Genomic DNA, 18478 nt, shown 5'->3' with positions numbered 1-18478 from the left:
TCCAAAATATTATATCTCGATCTGTTTTTTTCGTTGTTCCTTCTGTGCTGTTCACCCTGGAGCGCCCCACTGTGTATTTATTATCCTTTTTTGTTTTTCCTTCCTTTCTGTATACAGAAACTTCTATATCTTTTATTTTTTTATAAAAGTAAGAAAATTGTGTAGCTCACCTATGATATGAGATATAGTACTCGAGGTTAACGGTGTTGCCTTCACCCTAAAAGGCCTAAAGCTATGTAGTATTGTAGATATGTAATTACCAGTCCTCTAAAGTACTAAAAGTAATGAAAAATAGAGAAATAGAGAAAAAGATGATGATGTAAGTATAAATGTTTAATATATGTAATCTGCCTTCACCTCAGCAGGGCCCTTGCATAAGGTGAACGGCAATTTGATAACACTTTGTAAAATTGTGTCGTTAAAATAATATATAGAAAATATAAAAGGATATATATATAAAAAATGATGCATAAAAAATATGCTAGTTGCACTTAATCCGTTGGTGATATAGTTCGGATATGTAAGACTTGTAATTGTCCGTAGGTGATATAGGTGCACTTATAACATTTAGATTATTTGCAGAAATAATTGCAAAAACAGTTCTTTGACTTGTATGAATAAGTCTTAGTATTGGAAGAGCGCTGTATTGGTTATCGGTGCACAGCACCACTCACCACCCGCAGGATACACTAGTGTTCGGGGCTAGTGTGGCTGTCACGGCTTGGTCCTGCGCTGTCAGCATCCGCGTCCTGAGTTGTAGTGGGTGCCCGTCTGTGTTGGGGGTGAGTGGCACTCCGGCAGTCTGTGGGTCCCAAACTGGCACGGCAGGCGTCCGGCCTTTAGTAGTTATGTCCGGGGCTCACGCAGAGAAGCCGGGGCTGTGGATGGTGGATGCAGCTGGATCGGAGAAGGCGTTCCTCGTGTCTGACCTAGGCGCTATGCGCGCGCGTGTTGCGGTGGTCTCCAAACGAGGGGCATCCAGCAGTTTCAAATGAAAGTTTTGGATTATTGTGCAAACTGCATGGAATATTACATAAATGCTAAACGCGTTTCAATGCCTCGGGCATTTTCTTCAGTAGCGATATATTATCGCTACTGAAGAAAATGCCCGAGGCATTGAAACGCGTTTAGCATTTATGTTATTTATGTTATAGTTATTCTAGTTCTTTTTCCTCACTTTCTCTAAGTAGTGTTCATACATCACCCTCTGGTCAGTTGCGATTTGTTTTACCGCACTGTTTATTATTTTTTATTTATACTATCATTATCCATTTAATAATGCAGCGATATATAAATCAATTTTTTACTCTTTGAACTAACATACAGAGCACCCTATAGGTCCATATTCTTTTATATTATATATATTTTTTGAAATAATATCCAACTTGCGTTGTTGAATGCCGCATCGGTGACTAAGCGGTGTAATTGCTTGAGTCGCTTGTGGTGGTATATTCACATCACATGCGATAATTATATTATATTTATATGTTTATATGATTCCATTGTGCTTTTACATTATTGTTTCATTATTATTTTTGTGACTTTTGTCTGTCCATTTATATTTATTTATATATTTTTTATGCATTGTCACATTCAATTGTGAATATGTAATTTTACGTAACAACTCTTTCAAAAAGTACTTTAATGGTTAATTCCTGGAGGTATATATATCTGTTACCAGCCTTCTCTTGTCATGCCTGATGAAGCTGCGCATGCGCAGCGAAACGCGTTGCATCTAATAAATCCATTGATTTTACTTGGCTGCCTGATGGTTCCTCTCTGCGCCAGACAAACTCCTGACTCCCTGGTCATTCGGTTTTGATTTTACTCTTACCCAGGAGGGCTGCAGTGGACCTTCTTCCATATCTCTTCTGCACTTTACCTTGTTGTGTGTGGGCGCACAACCAACTTTGGTAAGCGGCTTGGTAATTACCGTCCCCTACCCCCAGCAACAAGATCTACTGATCCCGCACATGAGGCGCCTTCCTCCCTCTCTCTAGATTTCACTAACATAATGTAGAATATGTCTCAAAAAACAATCTTGGAATCAGAATGAAAAGTAAAAGCATCCCAGAATTATTAAAGGGGTATTCCAGGAAAAAACTTTTTTTTATATATATCAACTGATTCCAGAAAGATAAACAGATTTGTAAATTACTTCTATTAAAAAATCTTAATCCTTTCAGTACTTATGAGCTTCTGAAGTTAAGGTTGTTCTTTTCTATCTAAGTAATCTCTGATGACACCTGTCTTGGGAAATGCCCAGTTTAGAAGCAAATTCCCATAGCAAACCTCTTCTAAACTGGGCGGTTCCCAAGACACGTGTCATCAGAGATTACTTAGACAGAAAAGAACAACCTAAACTTCAGAAGCTCATAAGTACTGAAAGGATTAAGATTTTTTAATAGAAGTAATTTACAAATCTGTTTAACTTTCTGGAGCCAGTTGATATATAAAAAAAGTTTTTTCCTGGATAACCCCTTTAATGCTTAAAGTGACAGTGTCCAGATTTGCAAAAAAGGGCTGTGTCCTAAAGGTGAAAATGAGCTGTGTCCTTAAGGGGATAAGGTAATACTTAGATGAAATCTTAATCACTTTTTTATACCTAATTTTATTTTCCTTGGCCAAACTTCTTCTCTTGTTACTTCTGTAATATAATCAGACAATGAATCGCATTTCCTGATACACTTCATTTTTGGCATCCATTCTGTGCAACTGTGAAAACAAAACTTATTAGGAAATTAATGAAATATCATCAAATATGTTCAATTAATACCACATGGATTTTCTTTTGTTCTTTACCAATCTAAAGAGGATCTATTTACAACACAAACAGCTTCACACAGAAAACATTCATTGGTCATACTCCATGTATTCCTGATTCATTAATACACATCACACATATACAACATACTTTATATTGTAAGAACCATCCTATGAACGTCATCATATAACTACATACACAAAATCAATGTAACATTCATATATCAGACACCTTTCCTAGAGACCGATCGTGCCCTCTGCATTCCATAGCACTAAACACTCCTCATCATCATCTTCACTTTTACCCTTACCAATGGAAGCACAACTACCCCCATTCAATCTCCATTTCCATTCAGGGAACCTCACACATCTGAGAGTTATTATCCACACCCTGAAACAAAGGCTCTCTTAATTCGACATCCTATCATTAGGCTACCAAAATGTATGTCTGTACATCAGTGTTAATTTCATTACCTAATTATTTTCATTATACTTTTAGCCAACAACAACTTTGACATAACTATACCAATTCAGATGACTACAATATAACTAAATACAGTCATAATTGCTCTCAAGAATCACACTGCCAAATATGAATACTTTTGTGCATCAACCATCAACTTTCAACTGCCTTAATATCCATCATATCCATTCTTCACTCACCACATGCTTTTCCATCAAAACCTTGAGTCTCCATTTTGTTTCTCTCTCTCTAATCCTATCAAGCTGCTAATAACAATCTGCTCCTCTTTCACTTGTCTTATCACTTGTAATACAACTCCCATCATACCTTCTATTCATCCCTTTACACACACACACACACACACACACACACTTTTTCAGTTTCTCCCGCTTTCATTACCATCTCTATACATTTCCCATCTTTGCACACTCATACATTCTTCCGGGCTGGTGCCCCCCCCCCCCCCCCTTCCTCTTTCCTTTCAACAACTCTACCAGTGAGGTCATTCTAAACTGCAGCTCTATGACCTTTGCTTCTCCCGGTCTCATGCAACTTACATCTAGCCCACAGACCCCCACCCCTAATCCATTCAAGGTGGAACCTATTTGTGGGATCTCCAGCTGCTGCTCAAACTGCTCTACTATCTGCTAATTAACTACAAACCCCACTCAACACCTCCTTTTCTTAGGAGATATCTCTAAAACATTAGAGTTCAATTAACAGTCACACTTTAATGCAGTTCCACCTTTTTAACTAGGTCTAGTACTAGAAAGAAGTGATCTACTCTCTCTCTTCTTCTACAGTAGCTAGCTTAACATTAATCTATTGACACATTAAAACAGGACATGACACATATACAATCAGTTACAATGGGAAAAGGGTCCCTGGAACATGTTATTGTTGGGAGAGTCCCTGGGAATATGTTATTTTGGGGAGTCCCGTGTACTGTGAACACTCTGTCCTAGACATGCTTTCAGTGTCTACTTATGACAGTATCCTCTGATACCCTCACACACAGACAGACTTCTGGAGGAGCAATTATCAGCTTACCACAAAATTCAATTCACCCAAGAGACACAGTCCCAGTTAATCGTCGTCCTGCGCCAAAATCCACTGATATCCTCTTAATCGATCATCAGCTTACCCCAAACAATTCAATTCCCCCAGATGACCCAATCCCTCCCCTCTAAGGATCCTGCGTATTCACTCAATCACATTTCATACACACTAGGGTAGCAGATAGTTACTTTATGACAGGTTTTAGGTAAATGACACACAGGGTGAGGTCACCTGCCTCTAGTTTGCCATAAGCCAGTCGACTTAAGGCACCAAGATAGACCAAAGGGGGAGACAGTGGTACTGTGGCTAGGTACAAGAAGGTGTCCTACCGTACTCTCGGAGATGATCCACTCCCTGTCTCTGTGTTTCATCTCTTTTTTTATACCAAATGATGCCTTGTATTTTGAGCGACTGCCTCACGATCCACTAATCCATTGTCCCTGTTCAGGCACCAAAAAACTGATATGGATTATATCAGCGATCTAGTAAATATCTAACTCCCGACAAAATCATTATCAGAATGTATGCACCAAAGTAATTCAAACGGAGTCATGTCAGTTTCAAGTACAACCCTATGAGGCAGATATCAGCCTAGCTTTAATGGGCTCATTCTGCAGTGACACTGCTGGGATCTGTAGTACACCAAGTGGAAAAACTAATGCAGGGAGGTGACAATAGGTCACTATCTGAGGTCAGCCTACTGCTCAATGCTTTGCTCAACTTGCTTTCTATTAGATTTGTAAAGGCTTTTTGGCATCAGTCGTTCCTCTGTGCAGTGCTCTCTCTCTCTTTCTCTTAGCATTTTCTACAAGATGGTGGCTGCAATGAAGGGCATAGGGTTTTATCATCCTCTTAAAATGCTCTCTCTTGACTGGCCTTGGAGCTGTTTGTCACATAATGCAAGCAATGATTGGATTACCTGGGGTCCTGTGATCTTGCTGCAAGGTATACTGGGCTACCCTGACGTTATGTCAGTGTTCCCTTTTAGGATGTTATAACATTTGATCACTATGTTTGGCATGCATTGGAAAAAAAACTAGCACATATGTAGGGCATGTCCCTAGGACCCCAATGATTAGGTACGTACAGGAGGTATACATCAGCATACATTTTGTTTTTTGTATGATATTGCATTGTGAACTTTGTTATTCTATACAGAGGAATAAAAAAAAATGGCAGACCACATAATATTTGGCCCTGTCTCAGCACTAGGTAAAACACATAGAGCCCCTTTTTTTACAACACAATGTTAGACCCCACCTCAAACTGTGAAGAAACTGCAGTGCAACCCCATTTACTGGGTTGATTCACAGAATAGAAACAGCACCTGGTCACAAATAGTCCACTGATGAGACACTATTGAAGCACTGGTACCAATTATATTGGTCTGTAAAATCCATGTACTTGATGGAAATTGGTTACCTAGAAAGTTTAATTTTGATTGTGTCTTTAACATCCTTGTTCTTCATGCCGTAGATGATGGGGTTCAACATTGGGGTCACTGCTGTATATATAATAGACATGGTCTTGCCTATTTCAGGAGAGTATACAGAGCGAGGTTTCATGTACATGAAGATAATAGTCCCATAGTACACAGATACAACAGTGAGGTGGGATGAACATGTCGAGAAAGCTTTTTCTCTCCCTTCTGATGACTGGATCTTGCAGATGGTGTAGATGATGTGAACATATGAAATTAACGTCAAGCAGAAAGCACACAGGATAATGATAAGTGCCGCAACATACATGACAATTTCATTAAGATGAGTATCTTTGCAAGAGAGTTGAAAGAAAGGTGGCATCTCGCAGAAGAAGTGGTTAACGTAATGGGATTTGCAAAAGGGCAATTGAAAAGTGAGAGGTGTATGAATGATGCCATTAGCAAAGCCCACAACCCATGATATAGAAGCTAAACAAACACATATCTTCTTGTTAATAATCGTTTGGTAGTGCAATGGTCTACAAATGGCTGCAAAACGATCATATGCCATGACAGCAAGAATGACACACTCTGTAGCTCCCAAGGACATATGGAAATACATTTGAAGTGCACATCCCACAAGAGAAATACTTCTGTCCTTGGATAAAATATTTTCTAGAATTTTAGGTACAATGGTGGAGGAGAAGCAGATGTCAATCATGGAGAGATTACTCAAGAAAAAATACATGGAAGTGTGTAACTTTGAGTTAATTAATACAACAATGATCAGTAGAACATTCCCTGACAGTGTTATGATATACATCATCAAGAACACAATAAAGCAGATGACCTGAAGATACAGGCTATTGGCCATGCCAAGGAGGATGAATCTTCCAGAAGATGTTTGATTTGACGCTTCCATTACTTGTACTGTAGCTGTTGAAAGATAGTCAAGATATAAAACAGTTAACAGGTACCAATGGCTACTTTTTTTTGTATATTCTTAATGAAGAGTGGTGGTTTAGTGCAGTTCTAAAGCATCTGTTTTTACCTTTGACTAGGTCTTCAAACCTTACCGGTGCAATCCATCCAGGTTGGTGTGAACTTTTGGCTGGCCTTTCACAGTATCTAGGCCTTTAAAACTTTAACAAAAAACAAAATGGTACACCACTTAGATGTACGTTTGTGGCATGCATTTATGAGGGGAGTACAATGTGCTCCACTATGCTTAAAACAGCATTTGTCTACAAACACCAGCAGGTGTGTACTTTTTCCTGGCCTTTCACAGTATCTAGGCCCTTAAGACTTTAACAGGAACAAAATGGTACACCACTTAGATGTACGCACAGGTTAAACTTAATAGAGGACAATACGCTTTTGGTGCTCTGCTCATCCTAACTGGCTGGATACTATTAGCTTTTCAGTTGTTGTACATACCAGTGCTGCAGCATACAGTCGCTGTTTACTACACCCAAAATTGCACTCTCTCTCAATCTCACTCCCTTCCCTATCAGTGCTTCTAGGCTGGATTTGGGCTTGAGGTGAATCGCTGCTTAAAAAAGCTTTTCTGTGCAACACACTGCTCTCTGTCCCTCTCTCTCTCTGCAATAGAACACTGATGTGAGTGGCCGCAAGTTGGCTGCCAATTATATAGGGCTGTAACATCACAGGGGTGGCTGACTGCTTATAGGCTGTATACTGCATGTGATTCAGGGTCATCCCACCGACCCTTGTTCCCACCTTCCCAGGATTCCTTGCTCCATATCCTCACAGGTGGAACTGCAATTTTAGATGCCCTGGAGCCTGGAGCGAACTAAATGGAGTTTAATGAAGCGATTTGAGTGATTTTTGACCAATTTTTGAGTGATTTTTGACCAATGTTTCCTGAAATTTGTAATGAATTCGGATTCATCAAATTCGATTTGCTCATCCATAGAGCTCATGCTACCTGTCTGCCTGTGGAGCTTATACAGAGCTCTGTTCAGTCTGTTGCTGCTTTTCTGCCTGAAGAACCCATACTGGACCCTGTTCAGGCCCCTGCTGTAATTCTGCCTGATGTGAGACCAGAACACAATACCCAAGCCCCTGATGTCCAGAGGAAGCCCTCGTATTGGTCCCAAGAAGAAAGGACCTAAGAAAAGGGACCGTGAGGGGGGAGGGGATACTGTAATGCTGCTGGTTTCCAACCACAAGCATACCATGGGACCTGGTTGTGCGACATTCTCTGTGCCATGTGTCTGCTGTTTTTCCTGTTCTTTCTGCTCCAATGTGTCTCTTGCTGCAGTTTCTGCTCTATCCACTAGGAGACACGCACGAGCACTGGCTGAGTCATATGCCATTGTGCACTCCCTAGTAGTTTCCCCACCTATCCCCTCGAACCTGACCTGTCTCTCCTGTTATGAACATGGACTGTCTAGCACGATTCCTGTGACCTGAAGCCTGTCTGTCTGCTGATCCTGATCCTGCCTGTCTACTGGACTTTCCTGTTGCCCTTGGACTCTCTACCTGCTCTGTTATAAAACACCTTAATCAGCTCTGTTACGCCTGACTCTATCTTTAAGCGTCAGCGTGCCCAATTCTGTCTGCTTGCCTGGCTGGCTATCACTTGTGGCACAGTGGGTCCACACCCGTGGGGCGTTATAATTCCACACACAGGTTCTCACTCTATTCACTCATATCACTAAAAACACAGTAACAGACATGAGCCACACTTGTACACTGTAATGGCTAGAGCACAAGACATTAAAGTTCTTGATTTTAATGTACAAGGGTACATTACTTAGTTACAAAAAAAGAATTACAGACTTACAAGGCAAAATTCTCTGGGCTAAGAGCTGCACTTCAGGACATAGACTGGGAGGAGGTGTACCCAAATACTGATACAGACCGTAAATGGGAAATGTTCAAATCAACACTGAATAACTATACAGCTAAATTTATTCCGAAGGGGAACAAGTATAAACAATTAAAACTAAGTCCTGCGTGGCTGACAACTGATTTTAAAAGAAAAATAAGCAACAAAAAAAGCTTTCAAAAGATACAATTCTGAGGGGTCAGCTATAGCATTTAAACATAACAAAGAGCTTAATAAAATCTGTAAAAATTTAATAAAAACAGCAAAAGATTCAAAAAGAGAGAAGGTGGCCAAAGAAAGCAAAACAAATCCTAAATATTATTTTTTTTAAATAATATAGATGCAAAAAAAAAAAAAAAAAAAAAACAATGACAGAGCATGTAGGACCCCTTAAATGGGTATTCTGGGCAAAGCTTTTTTTTTGTACTACAGTAAAGAGCATGTCCTGTTTAAGTAATGTGTGCATACCTTTTTTTTTCCGTTTCTTTCCAAATCTTTCTTCTTTTTTTGGCCTACCTGATGACTGTAGTCTTGCTTTTTCCCCATCTCTCTTGGCGTTCTGTGACCTCACAGTTTAGTGGGCTGTGCTGCTCTCTCTTCTGTTCGGCAACCCTGCCTCCTACTGACGTGTATTTTAGTCGCCCGTGTGTGCGCATCATCAAGCTGCGGCCATGTCACATGATTTGTCTAATCTCATGTGATGTTAGTGGGCTTGGCTGCTGTGTGTTTTCGTTTTGCAGCCCGCCCCCTGCTGACATTATTGACGTTAGTCATGTGATCACAATTTTTCATGTCCTAGTCATGTGATGTAATGGGAGGTCATAGATATATTTTTTTACACTTAGTTCTGCCCTAACTTGCCATTCTCCTTTGAAACATGTGTTATTCATTGTGTCTGATTGGATTTTCGTCAGAGACTTGCAGTCCAAAACCCGGCCGGGCTTTGCGCACTGGAAGAGGTTTCAGTTTAATAATGGAAGACAACAGTAGTTTTTTTTTTGCCTCAGAATATAAAAAATAACATGTGCAGACTAGTTATCATAACTGCAATCCAGGCCAGGTTTGCACACCAACATACAGTCCCTCACGCTGAGGCTAAATCACAGCCCACATCAGGTGACAGGAAGATGAGGGCAGGGAATCAGCATCACAATGTGGGCATGATCAGAAAGAAAAGATGCATGAAGGGAAATGTAGTTCACAGCCCAGCACGCATGCAAATGAACACGGGAAGGCGTGAACGGGAGGGACAACCACAGGGTGTGCCCAAACCAAAAAGGGAAGGCAAGGAAATAAATGAGGCATGATGGGACATGTAGTAAAACCAAAAAAGAAAAAAAAAGTGAGCGTGGCAAACAAGCAATGGGAGGAACAACTTATGGGGATGAGGGGGGAATGTGACATCACAATCCCCTGCAAAGCAGCATGGTAGTTGTAGTTGCAGTTTGGAGAAACAAATAGGAAACAGCTTGGAAGGGAAAATGAAGCAGCAGCATTATGGTGGACACAGAGCTCAGCCTGCTAGCCACAAGACAAGCATGAATACTTCACTAGCACGGCCATTAGAGACTCACAGGTAAGATTGAAAAAAGTATTTACACTGGATAACCCCTTTAAGACTCCAGCCCAAAAGATAGGGGATAAGATGCCTGACCGCTGGGGACCCCCGCAATCTTTCATGCAGCACCCCGCTATCATCAGCCTCATCAGCGAACATCGGGGGGCCAGAGTATTGTGACATCACGGCTCAGCTCCCATGTGATGTCACACGGGGGCGGAGCCGTGACATCACGATACCCCGGCCCCGTGATATTATCTCCCCCAGCTGAATGGTATACAGCAGTGCATAGCATTCCACTGTATAGGAGCCAGGACTTCTATCACTTTACTAATGGAGACCCTGCTCCGAGCTGGCAACTATACAGCCATGGGTGCAGCTTAGGCTTTCTGCCCAGCTAGAAAGGAGTTAAAGGGGTTATCCACCATAAGGTGATTTTAGAATGTACCTGGCAGACAGTAATGGATATGCTTAGGAAGGATCAGCGCTTGTCTTGCGGCTAAATGGCTATGTTGTGAGATTACCATAACACTGTGGCTAACTTTTTGTGAACTGGTATTTCCTGTTTGACTTTTCTTTTTTGCCTACAAATCCCACAATTCAATTTTCCTCCCTCCTACACATCAGCCACCCCACCCATTGAAGCATAAATGAGCTGCATCCATTCAAAGACCTGTGGTTTTCAATCAGGATGCCTCCAGCAGTTGCATTAGTAGCAGATTGATCTCTCTCCCACCAAGCTATTGCTCCACCCATTGAAGCAGACAGGCTCCCTGTCATCAGCTGACTAGTGAGTCAGGTATCGGCTGCATTGAAACCTGGGAAAAATCTGAGACAACAGTAATTTTGTATGCTGTTAAAAATAAATATTGGAGTGAAAATCATAGAAGAATTGTGAGAAAACCATCACACACAGGTGCAGACACTATCAGCCCCTGTAACATAGTCAAATAAAAAAATACTCCTTTAGGTAGCGATGCTGTGCATCAGAAAAAGGACAAAACAAAAATGCACCAGCTCACCGTACACTGTTCACATTACACGAGGCAACTTCATAACAGGGAGCAAAGGAAAACGAAGCTGAGCCACATTCTCAGTTCAGAAAGACAAAATTCAATAGGGGAGGTTCTCCAGCTCACAAATCCAATCTAAAACTTCAAGGCTTTAATTAAACTTCATGTTAAAAAATATATCACAAAAAAAAAAAAAAAAAGTGTTCAAGTGAGATAAAACCCCACACACGCTAACTCTTTTAAAACTCTACGATTCTTAATCATGGCTAGTCTACCAACTCCTAACTACAAGCTATATATACTCTTAGGGTGCGTTCCCACAGGGCGTATACGCAGCGTATTTGACGCTGCGCAAATTTTACGGCAGCAGCGGGAAATACGCTGCGTATCCCTTGCTCACTATACACACAGGGCTTTCCGGCAGCAGCCCTATGTGTGTAGTGAGTTTTGGAGGCGGGGCCGTGTGCCGGCGTGACTGTGACGCGCGGCCCCGCCTCCAAAACTCACTACACGCATAGGGCTGCCGCCGGAAAGCCCTGTGTGTATAGTGAGCAAGGGATACGCAGCGTATTTCCCGCTGCTGCCATAAATTTTGCGCAGCATCAAATACGCTGCGTATACGCCCTGTGGGAACGCACCCTTAAGCAAATATATGGATGCCAGAACACACCCTCTTAGCACACCAGGAACTAACAAGATCTAGGGAGGAAGGCATGAACACAAGAGAACAGACCAATTAACCCTTTAGTGCATACTACACAGAAAACAAAAATAAATTATTTACATGACTCAACAGATGAAGGCCAAATCCTTTTTATAGCTCATTCTCTTGGGGAAACATGTATCGAGGAAAATAATCCAATATGCCTCTCTCATAAATAGTCGCAACCAATCACCCCCCCCCCCCTTCTAGGGGGATGATGCATTCGTTCTATTCCCACTACTTCCAGGTCTGAAGCATCACCTCCATGAACCTCCCTAATGTGCTTAGTTAGAGCTAAAGTAGAACAGGAAAGCAGAGTCACATTGTCTGTGCATTTGTTCATAGATGCGTCTTTTAAATTTTCGAGTAGTACATCCAATATACTGAACCCTACATGATTTACATGTAACATAGTAACATAGTTCATGAGGTTGAAAAAAGACCAGTGTCCATCAAGTTCATCTATATCCCTAATGAGTCCCTACTGAGTTGATCCAGAGGAAGGCAAAAAACCCTCATACTAGAGGTAAAAATTCCTTCCCAACTCCAAATATGGCAGTCAGAATAAATCCCTGGATCAACGTTCTGTCCCTATAAATTTAATATACATAACCAGTAATGTTATTACTCTCCAAGAATGCAATCAGACCTGTTTTGAACTCTTTTACAGAGTTCACCATGACCACCTCCTCAGGCATAGAATTCCACAGTCTCACTGCTCTTACAGTAAAGAATCCCCATCTGTGTTGGTGTAGAAACCTTCTTTCCTCTAAATGTAGAGGATGCCCCCTTGTTATAGATACAGTCCTGGGTATAAATAGCTCATGAGAAAGATCTCTGTATGGCCCCTTGTTACGCCGAGCGCTCCGGGTCCCCGCTCCTCCCCGGAGCGCTCGCTTCACTCCCTCCGCTGCAGCGCTCCGGTCACGTCCTCTGACCCGGGGCGCTGCGATCCCGCTGCCAGCCGGGATGCGATTCGCGATGCGGGTAGCGCCCGCTCGCGATGCGCACCCCGGCTCCCCTACCTGACTCGCTCCCCGTCTGTTCTGTCCCGGCGCGCGCGGCCCCGCTCCCTAGGGCGCGCGCGCGCCGGGTCTCTGCGATTTAAAGGGCCACTGCGCCGCTGATTGGCGCAGTGGTTCCAATTAGGGTTATCACCTGTGCACTTCCCTATATTACCTCACTTCCCTTGCACTCCCTTGCCGGATCTTGTTGCCTTAGTGCCAGTGAAAGCGTTCCTTGTGTGTTCCTTGCCTGTGTTTCCAGACCTTCTGCCGTTGCCCCTGACTACGATCCTTGCTGCCTGCCCCGACCTTCTGCTACGTCCGACCTTGCTTCTGCCTACTCCCTTGTACCGCGCCTATCTTCAGCAGCCAGAGAGGTGAGCCGTTGCTAGTGGATACGACCTGGTCACTACCGCCGCAGCAAGACCATCCCGCTTTGCGGCGGGCTCTGGTGAAAACCAGTAGTGGCTTAGAACCGGTCCACTAGCACGGTCCACGCCAATCCCTCTCTGGCACAGAGGATCCACTACCTGCCAGCCGGCATCGTGACAGTAGATCCGGCCATGGATCCCGCTGAAGTTCCTCTGCCAGTTGTCGCTGACCTCACCACGGTGGTCGCCCAGCAGTCACAACAGATAGCGCATCAAGGCCAACAGCTGTCTCAACTGACCGTTATGCTACAACAGTTACTACCACAGCTTCAGCAGTCATCTCCGCCGCCAGCTCCTGCACCTCCTCCGCAGCGAGTGGCCGCTCCTGGGCTACGCCTATCCTTGCCGGATAAATTTGATGGGGACTCTAAGTTTTGCCGTGGCTTTCTTTCCCAGTGTTCCCTGCATCTGGAGATGATGTCGGACCTGTTTCCCACTGAAAGGTCTAAAGTGGCTTTCGTAGTCAGCCTTCTGTCCGGAAAAGCCCTGTCATGGGCCACACCGCTCTGGGACCGCAATGACCCCGTCACTGCCTCTGTACACTCCTTCTTCTCGGAAATCCGAAGTGTCTTTGAGGAACCTGCCCGAGCCTCTTCTGCTGAGACTGCCCTGTTGAACCTGGTCCAGGGTAATTCTTCCGTTGGCGAGTATGCCGTACAATTCCGTACTCTTGCTTCAGAATTGTCCTGGAATAATGAGGCCCTCTGCGCGACCTTCAAAAAAGGCCTATCCAGCAACATTAAAGATGTTCTGGCCGCACGAGAAATTCCTGCTAATCTACATGAACTTATTCACCTAGCCACTCGCATTGACATGCGTTTTTCCGAAAGGCGTCAGGAACTCCGCCAAGATATGGACTCTGTTCGCACGAGGCGTTTCTCCTCCTCGGCTCCTCTCTCCTCTGGTCCCCTGCAATCTGTTCTTGTGCCTTCCGCCGTGGAGGCTATGCAGGTCGACCGGTCTCGCCTGACACCTCAAGAGAGGACACGACGCCGTATGGAGAACCTCTGCCTGTACTGTGCTAGTACCGAACACTTCCTGAGGGATTGTCCTATCCGTCCTCCCCGCCTGGAAAGACGTACGCTGACTCCGCACAAAGGTGAGACAGTCCTTGATGTCTACTCTGCTTCTCCACGTCTTACAGTGCCTGTGCGGATGTCTGCCTCTGCCTTCTCCTTCCCTGCTGTGGCCTTCTTGGACTCTGGATCTGCAGGAAATTTTATTTTGGCCTCTTTCGTCAACAGGTTCAACATCCCGGTGACCAGTCTCGCCAGACCCCTCTACATCAATTGTGTAAATAATGAAAGATTGGACTGTACCATACGTTTCCGCACGGAGCCCCTTCTTATGAGCATCGGATCTCATCATGAGAGGATTGAACTTTTGGTCCTCCCCAATTGCACCTCAGAAATTCTCCTTGGACTTCCCTGGCTTCAACTTCATTCCCCAACCCTGGATTGGTCCACTGGGGAGATCAAGAGTTGGGGGCCCTCTTGTTCCAAGAACTGTCTAAAACCGGTTCCCAGTAACCCTTGCCGTAACTCTGTGGTTCCTCCAGTAACCGGTCTCCCTAAGGCCTATATGGACTTCGCGGATGTTTTCTGCAAAAAACAAGCTGAGACTCTACCTCCTCACAGGCCTTATGATTGCCCTATCGACCTCCTCCCGGGTACTACTCCACCCCGGGGCAGAATTTATCCTCTCTCTGCCCCAGAGACTCTTGCCATGTCCGAATACGTCCAGGAGAATCTAAAAAAGGGCTTTATCCGTAAATCCTCCTCTCCTGCCGGAGCCGGATTTTTCTTTGTGTCCAAAAAAGATGGCTCCCTACGTCCTTGCATTGACTACCGCGGTCTTAATAAAATCACGGTTAAGAACCGCTACCCCTTACCCCTCATCTCTGAACTCTTTGATCGCCTCCAAGGTGCCCACATCTTCACTAAATTGGACTTAAGAGGCGCCTATAACCTCATCCGCATCAGAGAGGGGGACGAGTGGAAAACGGCATTTAACACCAGAGATGGACACTTTGAGTATCTGGTCATGCCCTTTGGACTGTGCAATGCCCCTGCCGTCTTCCAAGACTTTGTCAATGAAATTTTTCGTGATCTGTTATACTCCTGTGTTGTTGTATATCTGGACGATATCCTGATTTTTTCTGCCAATCTAGAAGAACACCGCCAGCATGTCCGTATGGTTCTTCAGAGACTTCGTGACAACCAACTCTATGCCAAAATTGAGAAATGTCTGTTTGAATGCCAATCTCTTCCTTTTCTAGGATATTTGGTCTCTGGCCAGGGACTACAGATGGATCCAGACAAACTCTCTGCCGTCTTAGATTGGCCACGCCCCTCCGGACTCCGTGCTATCCAACGCTTTTTGGGGTTCGCCAATTATTACAGGCAATTTATTCCACATTTTTCTACCATTGTGGCTCCTATCGTGGCTTTAACCAAAAAAAATGCTGATCCCAAGTCCTGGCCTCCTCAAGCAGAAGACTCCTTTAAACGACTCAAGTCTGCCTTTTCTTCGGCTCCCGTGCTCTCCAGACCTGACCCTTCCAAACCCTTCCTATTGGAGGTTGATGCCTCCTCAGTGGGAGCTGGAGCTGTTCTTCTACAAAAAAATTCTTCCGGGCATGCTGTCACTTGTGGTTTTTTCTCTAGGACCTTCTCTCCAGCGGAGAGGAACTACTCCATCGGGGATCGAGAGCTTCTAGCCATTAAATTAGCACTTGAGGAATGGAGGCATCTGCTGGAGGGATCAAGATTTCCTGTTATTATCTACACCGACCACAAGAACCTCTCCTACCTCCAGTCTGCCCAACGGCTGAATCCTCGCCAGGCCCGGTGGTCTCTGTTCTTTGCCCGATTTAATTTTGAGATTCACTTTCGTCCTGCCGATAAGAACATTAGGGCCGATGCTCTCTCTCGTTCCTCGGATGCCTCAGAAGTTGATCTCCCTCCGCAACACATCATTCCACCTGACTGCCTGATCTCCACTTCTCCTGCCTCCATCAGGCAGACTCCTCCAGGAAAGACCTTTGTTTCTCCACGCCAACGCCTCGGAATCCTCAAATGGGGTCACTCCTCCCATCTCGCAGGTCATGCGGGCATCAAGAAATCTGTGCAACTCATCTCCCGCTTCTATTGGTGGCCGACTCTGGAGACGGATGTTGGGGACTTTGTGCGAGCCTGCACTATCTGTGCCCGGGATAAGACTCCTCGCCAGAAGCCCGCTGGTTTTCTTCATCCTCTGCCTGTCCCCGAACAGCCTTGGTCTCTGATTGGTATGGATTTTATTACTGATTTACCCCCTTCCCGTGGCAACACCGTTATTTGGGTGGTCGTTGATCGATTCTCCAAAATGGCACATTTCATCCCTCTTCCTGGTCTTCCTTCTGCGCCTCAGTTGGCTAAACAATTTTTTGTACACATTTTTCGTCTTCACGGGTTGCCTACGCAGATTGTCTCGGATAGAGGGGTCCAATTCGTGTCTAAATTCTGGAGGGCTCTCTGTAAACAACTCAAGATTAAATTAAATTTTTCCTCTGCATATCATCCCCAGTCCAATGGACAAGTAGAAAGAATTAACCAGATCCTGGGTGATTATTTGCGACATTTTGTTTCCTCCCGCCAGGATGACTGGGCAGATCTCCTTCCATGGGCCGAATTCTCGTATAACTTCAGGGTCTCTGAATCTTCCTCCAAATCCCCATTTTTCGTGGTGTACGGCCGTCACCCTCTTCCCCCCCTCCCTACCCCCTTGCCCTCTGGTCTGCCCGCTGTGGATGAAATTTCTCGTGACCTTTCCATTATATGGAGAGAGACCCAAAATTCTCTCTTACAGGCTTCTTCACGCATGAAGAGGTTCGCGGATAAGAAAAGAAGAGCTCCCCCCGTTTTTTCCCCTGGAGACAAGGTATGGCTCTCCGCTAAATATGTCCGCTTCCGTGTCCCTAGCTACAAGTTGGGACCACGCTATCTTGGTCCTTTCAAAATTTTGTGTCAAATTAATCCTGTCTCTTATAAACTTCTTCTTCCTCCTTCTCTTCGTATCCCTAATGCCTTTCACGTCTCTCTTCTCAAACCACTCATCCTCAACCGTTTTTCTCCCAAATCTGTTCCTCCCACTCCTGTTTCCGGCTCCTCGGACGTCTTCTCGGTCAAGGAAATTTTGGCTGCCAAAAAGGTCAGAGGGAAAAAATTTTTTTTAGTAGACTGGGAGGGTTGTGGTCCTGAAGAGAGATCCTGGGAACCTGAGGACAACATCCTTGACAAAAGTCTGCTCCTCAGGTTCTCAGGCTCCAAGAAGAGGGGGAGACCCAAGGGGGGGGGTACTGTTACGCCGAGCGCTCCGGGTCCCCGCTCCTCCCCGGAGCGCTCGCTTCACTCCCTCCGCTGCAGCGCTCCGGTCACGTCCTCTGACCCGGGGCGCTGCGATCCCGCTGCCAGCCGGGATGCGATTCGCGATGCGGGTAGCGCCCGCTCGCGATGCGCACCCCGGCTCCCCTACCTGACTCGCTCCCCGTCTGTTCTGTCCCGGCGCGCGCGGCCCCGCTCCCTAGGGCGCGCGCGCGCCGGGTCTCTGCGATTTAAAGGGCCACTGCGCCGCTGATTGGCGCAGTGGTTCCAATTAGGGTTATCACCTGTGCACTTCCCTATATTACCTCACTTCCCTTGCACTCCCTTGCCGGATCTTGTTGCCTTAGTGCCAGTGAAAGCGTTCCTTGTGTGTTCCTTGCCTGTGTTTCCAGACCTTCTGCCGTTGCCCCTGACTACGATCCTTGCTGCCTGCCCCGACCTTCTGCTACGTCCGACCTTGCTTCTGCCTACTCCCTTGTACCGCGCCTATCTTCAGCAGCCAGAGAGGTGAGCCGTTGCTAGTGGATACGACCTGGTCACTACCGCCGCAGCAAGACCATCCCGCTTTGCGGTGGGCTCTGGTGAAAACCAGTAGTGGCTTAGAACCGGTCCACTAGCACGGTCCACGCCAATCCCTCTCTGGACAGAGGATCCACTACCTGCCAGCCGGCATCGTGACACCCCTGATATATTTATACATAGTTCTTAGGTCTCCCCTAAGCCTTCTTTTTTCTAAACTAAATAACCCTAATTCTGATAATCTTTCTGGGTACTGTAGTCCTCCCATTCCCCGTATTACTCCGGTTGCCCGTCTTTGAACCCTCTCCAGCTCCACTATATCTTTCT

At 45.0% G+C, this 18478-nt stretch overlaps 1 protein-coding gene across 1 annotated transcript in view; it reads right to left on the bottom strand.

Moving 5' to 3' along the window:
* Window positions 1-5703: 5703 nt before the first annotated feature.
* The window catches only part of LOC130313972 (olfactory receptor 2G3-like), a 79820-nt gene continuing 67045 nt past the window's right edge, over window positions 5704-18478 (bottom strand). The window contains exon 3 of the mRNA XM_056552706.1: window positions 5704-6641. Coding sequence (XP_056408681.1) covers window positions 5704-6641 — 938 coding nt within the window. The remainder of the gene's footprint in view (window positions 6642-18478) is intronic.

Source organism: Hyla sarda, unplaced genomic scaffold, assembly GCF_029499605.1.
Source record: "Hyla sarda isolate aHylSar1 unplaced genomic scaffold, aHylSar1.hap1 scaffold_18, whole genome shotgun sequence".
In the NCBI taxonomy this organism is placed as follows: Eukaryota; Metazoa; Chordata; class Amphibia; order Anura; family Hylidae; genus Hyla; species Hyla sarda.
This window is presented reverse-complemented; position numbering and strand designations above follow the sequence as displayed.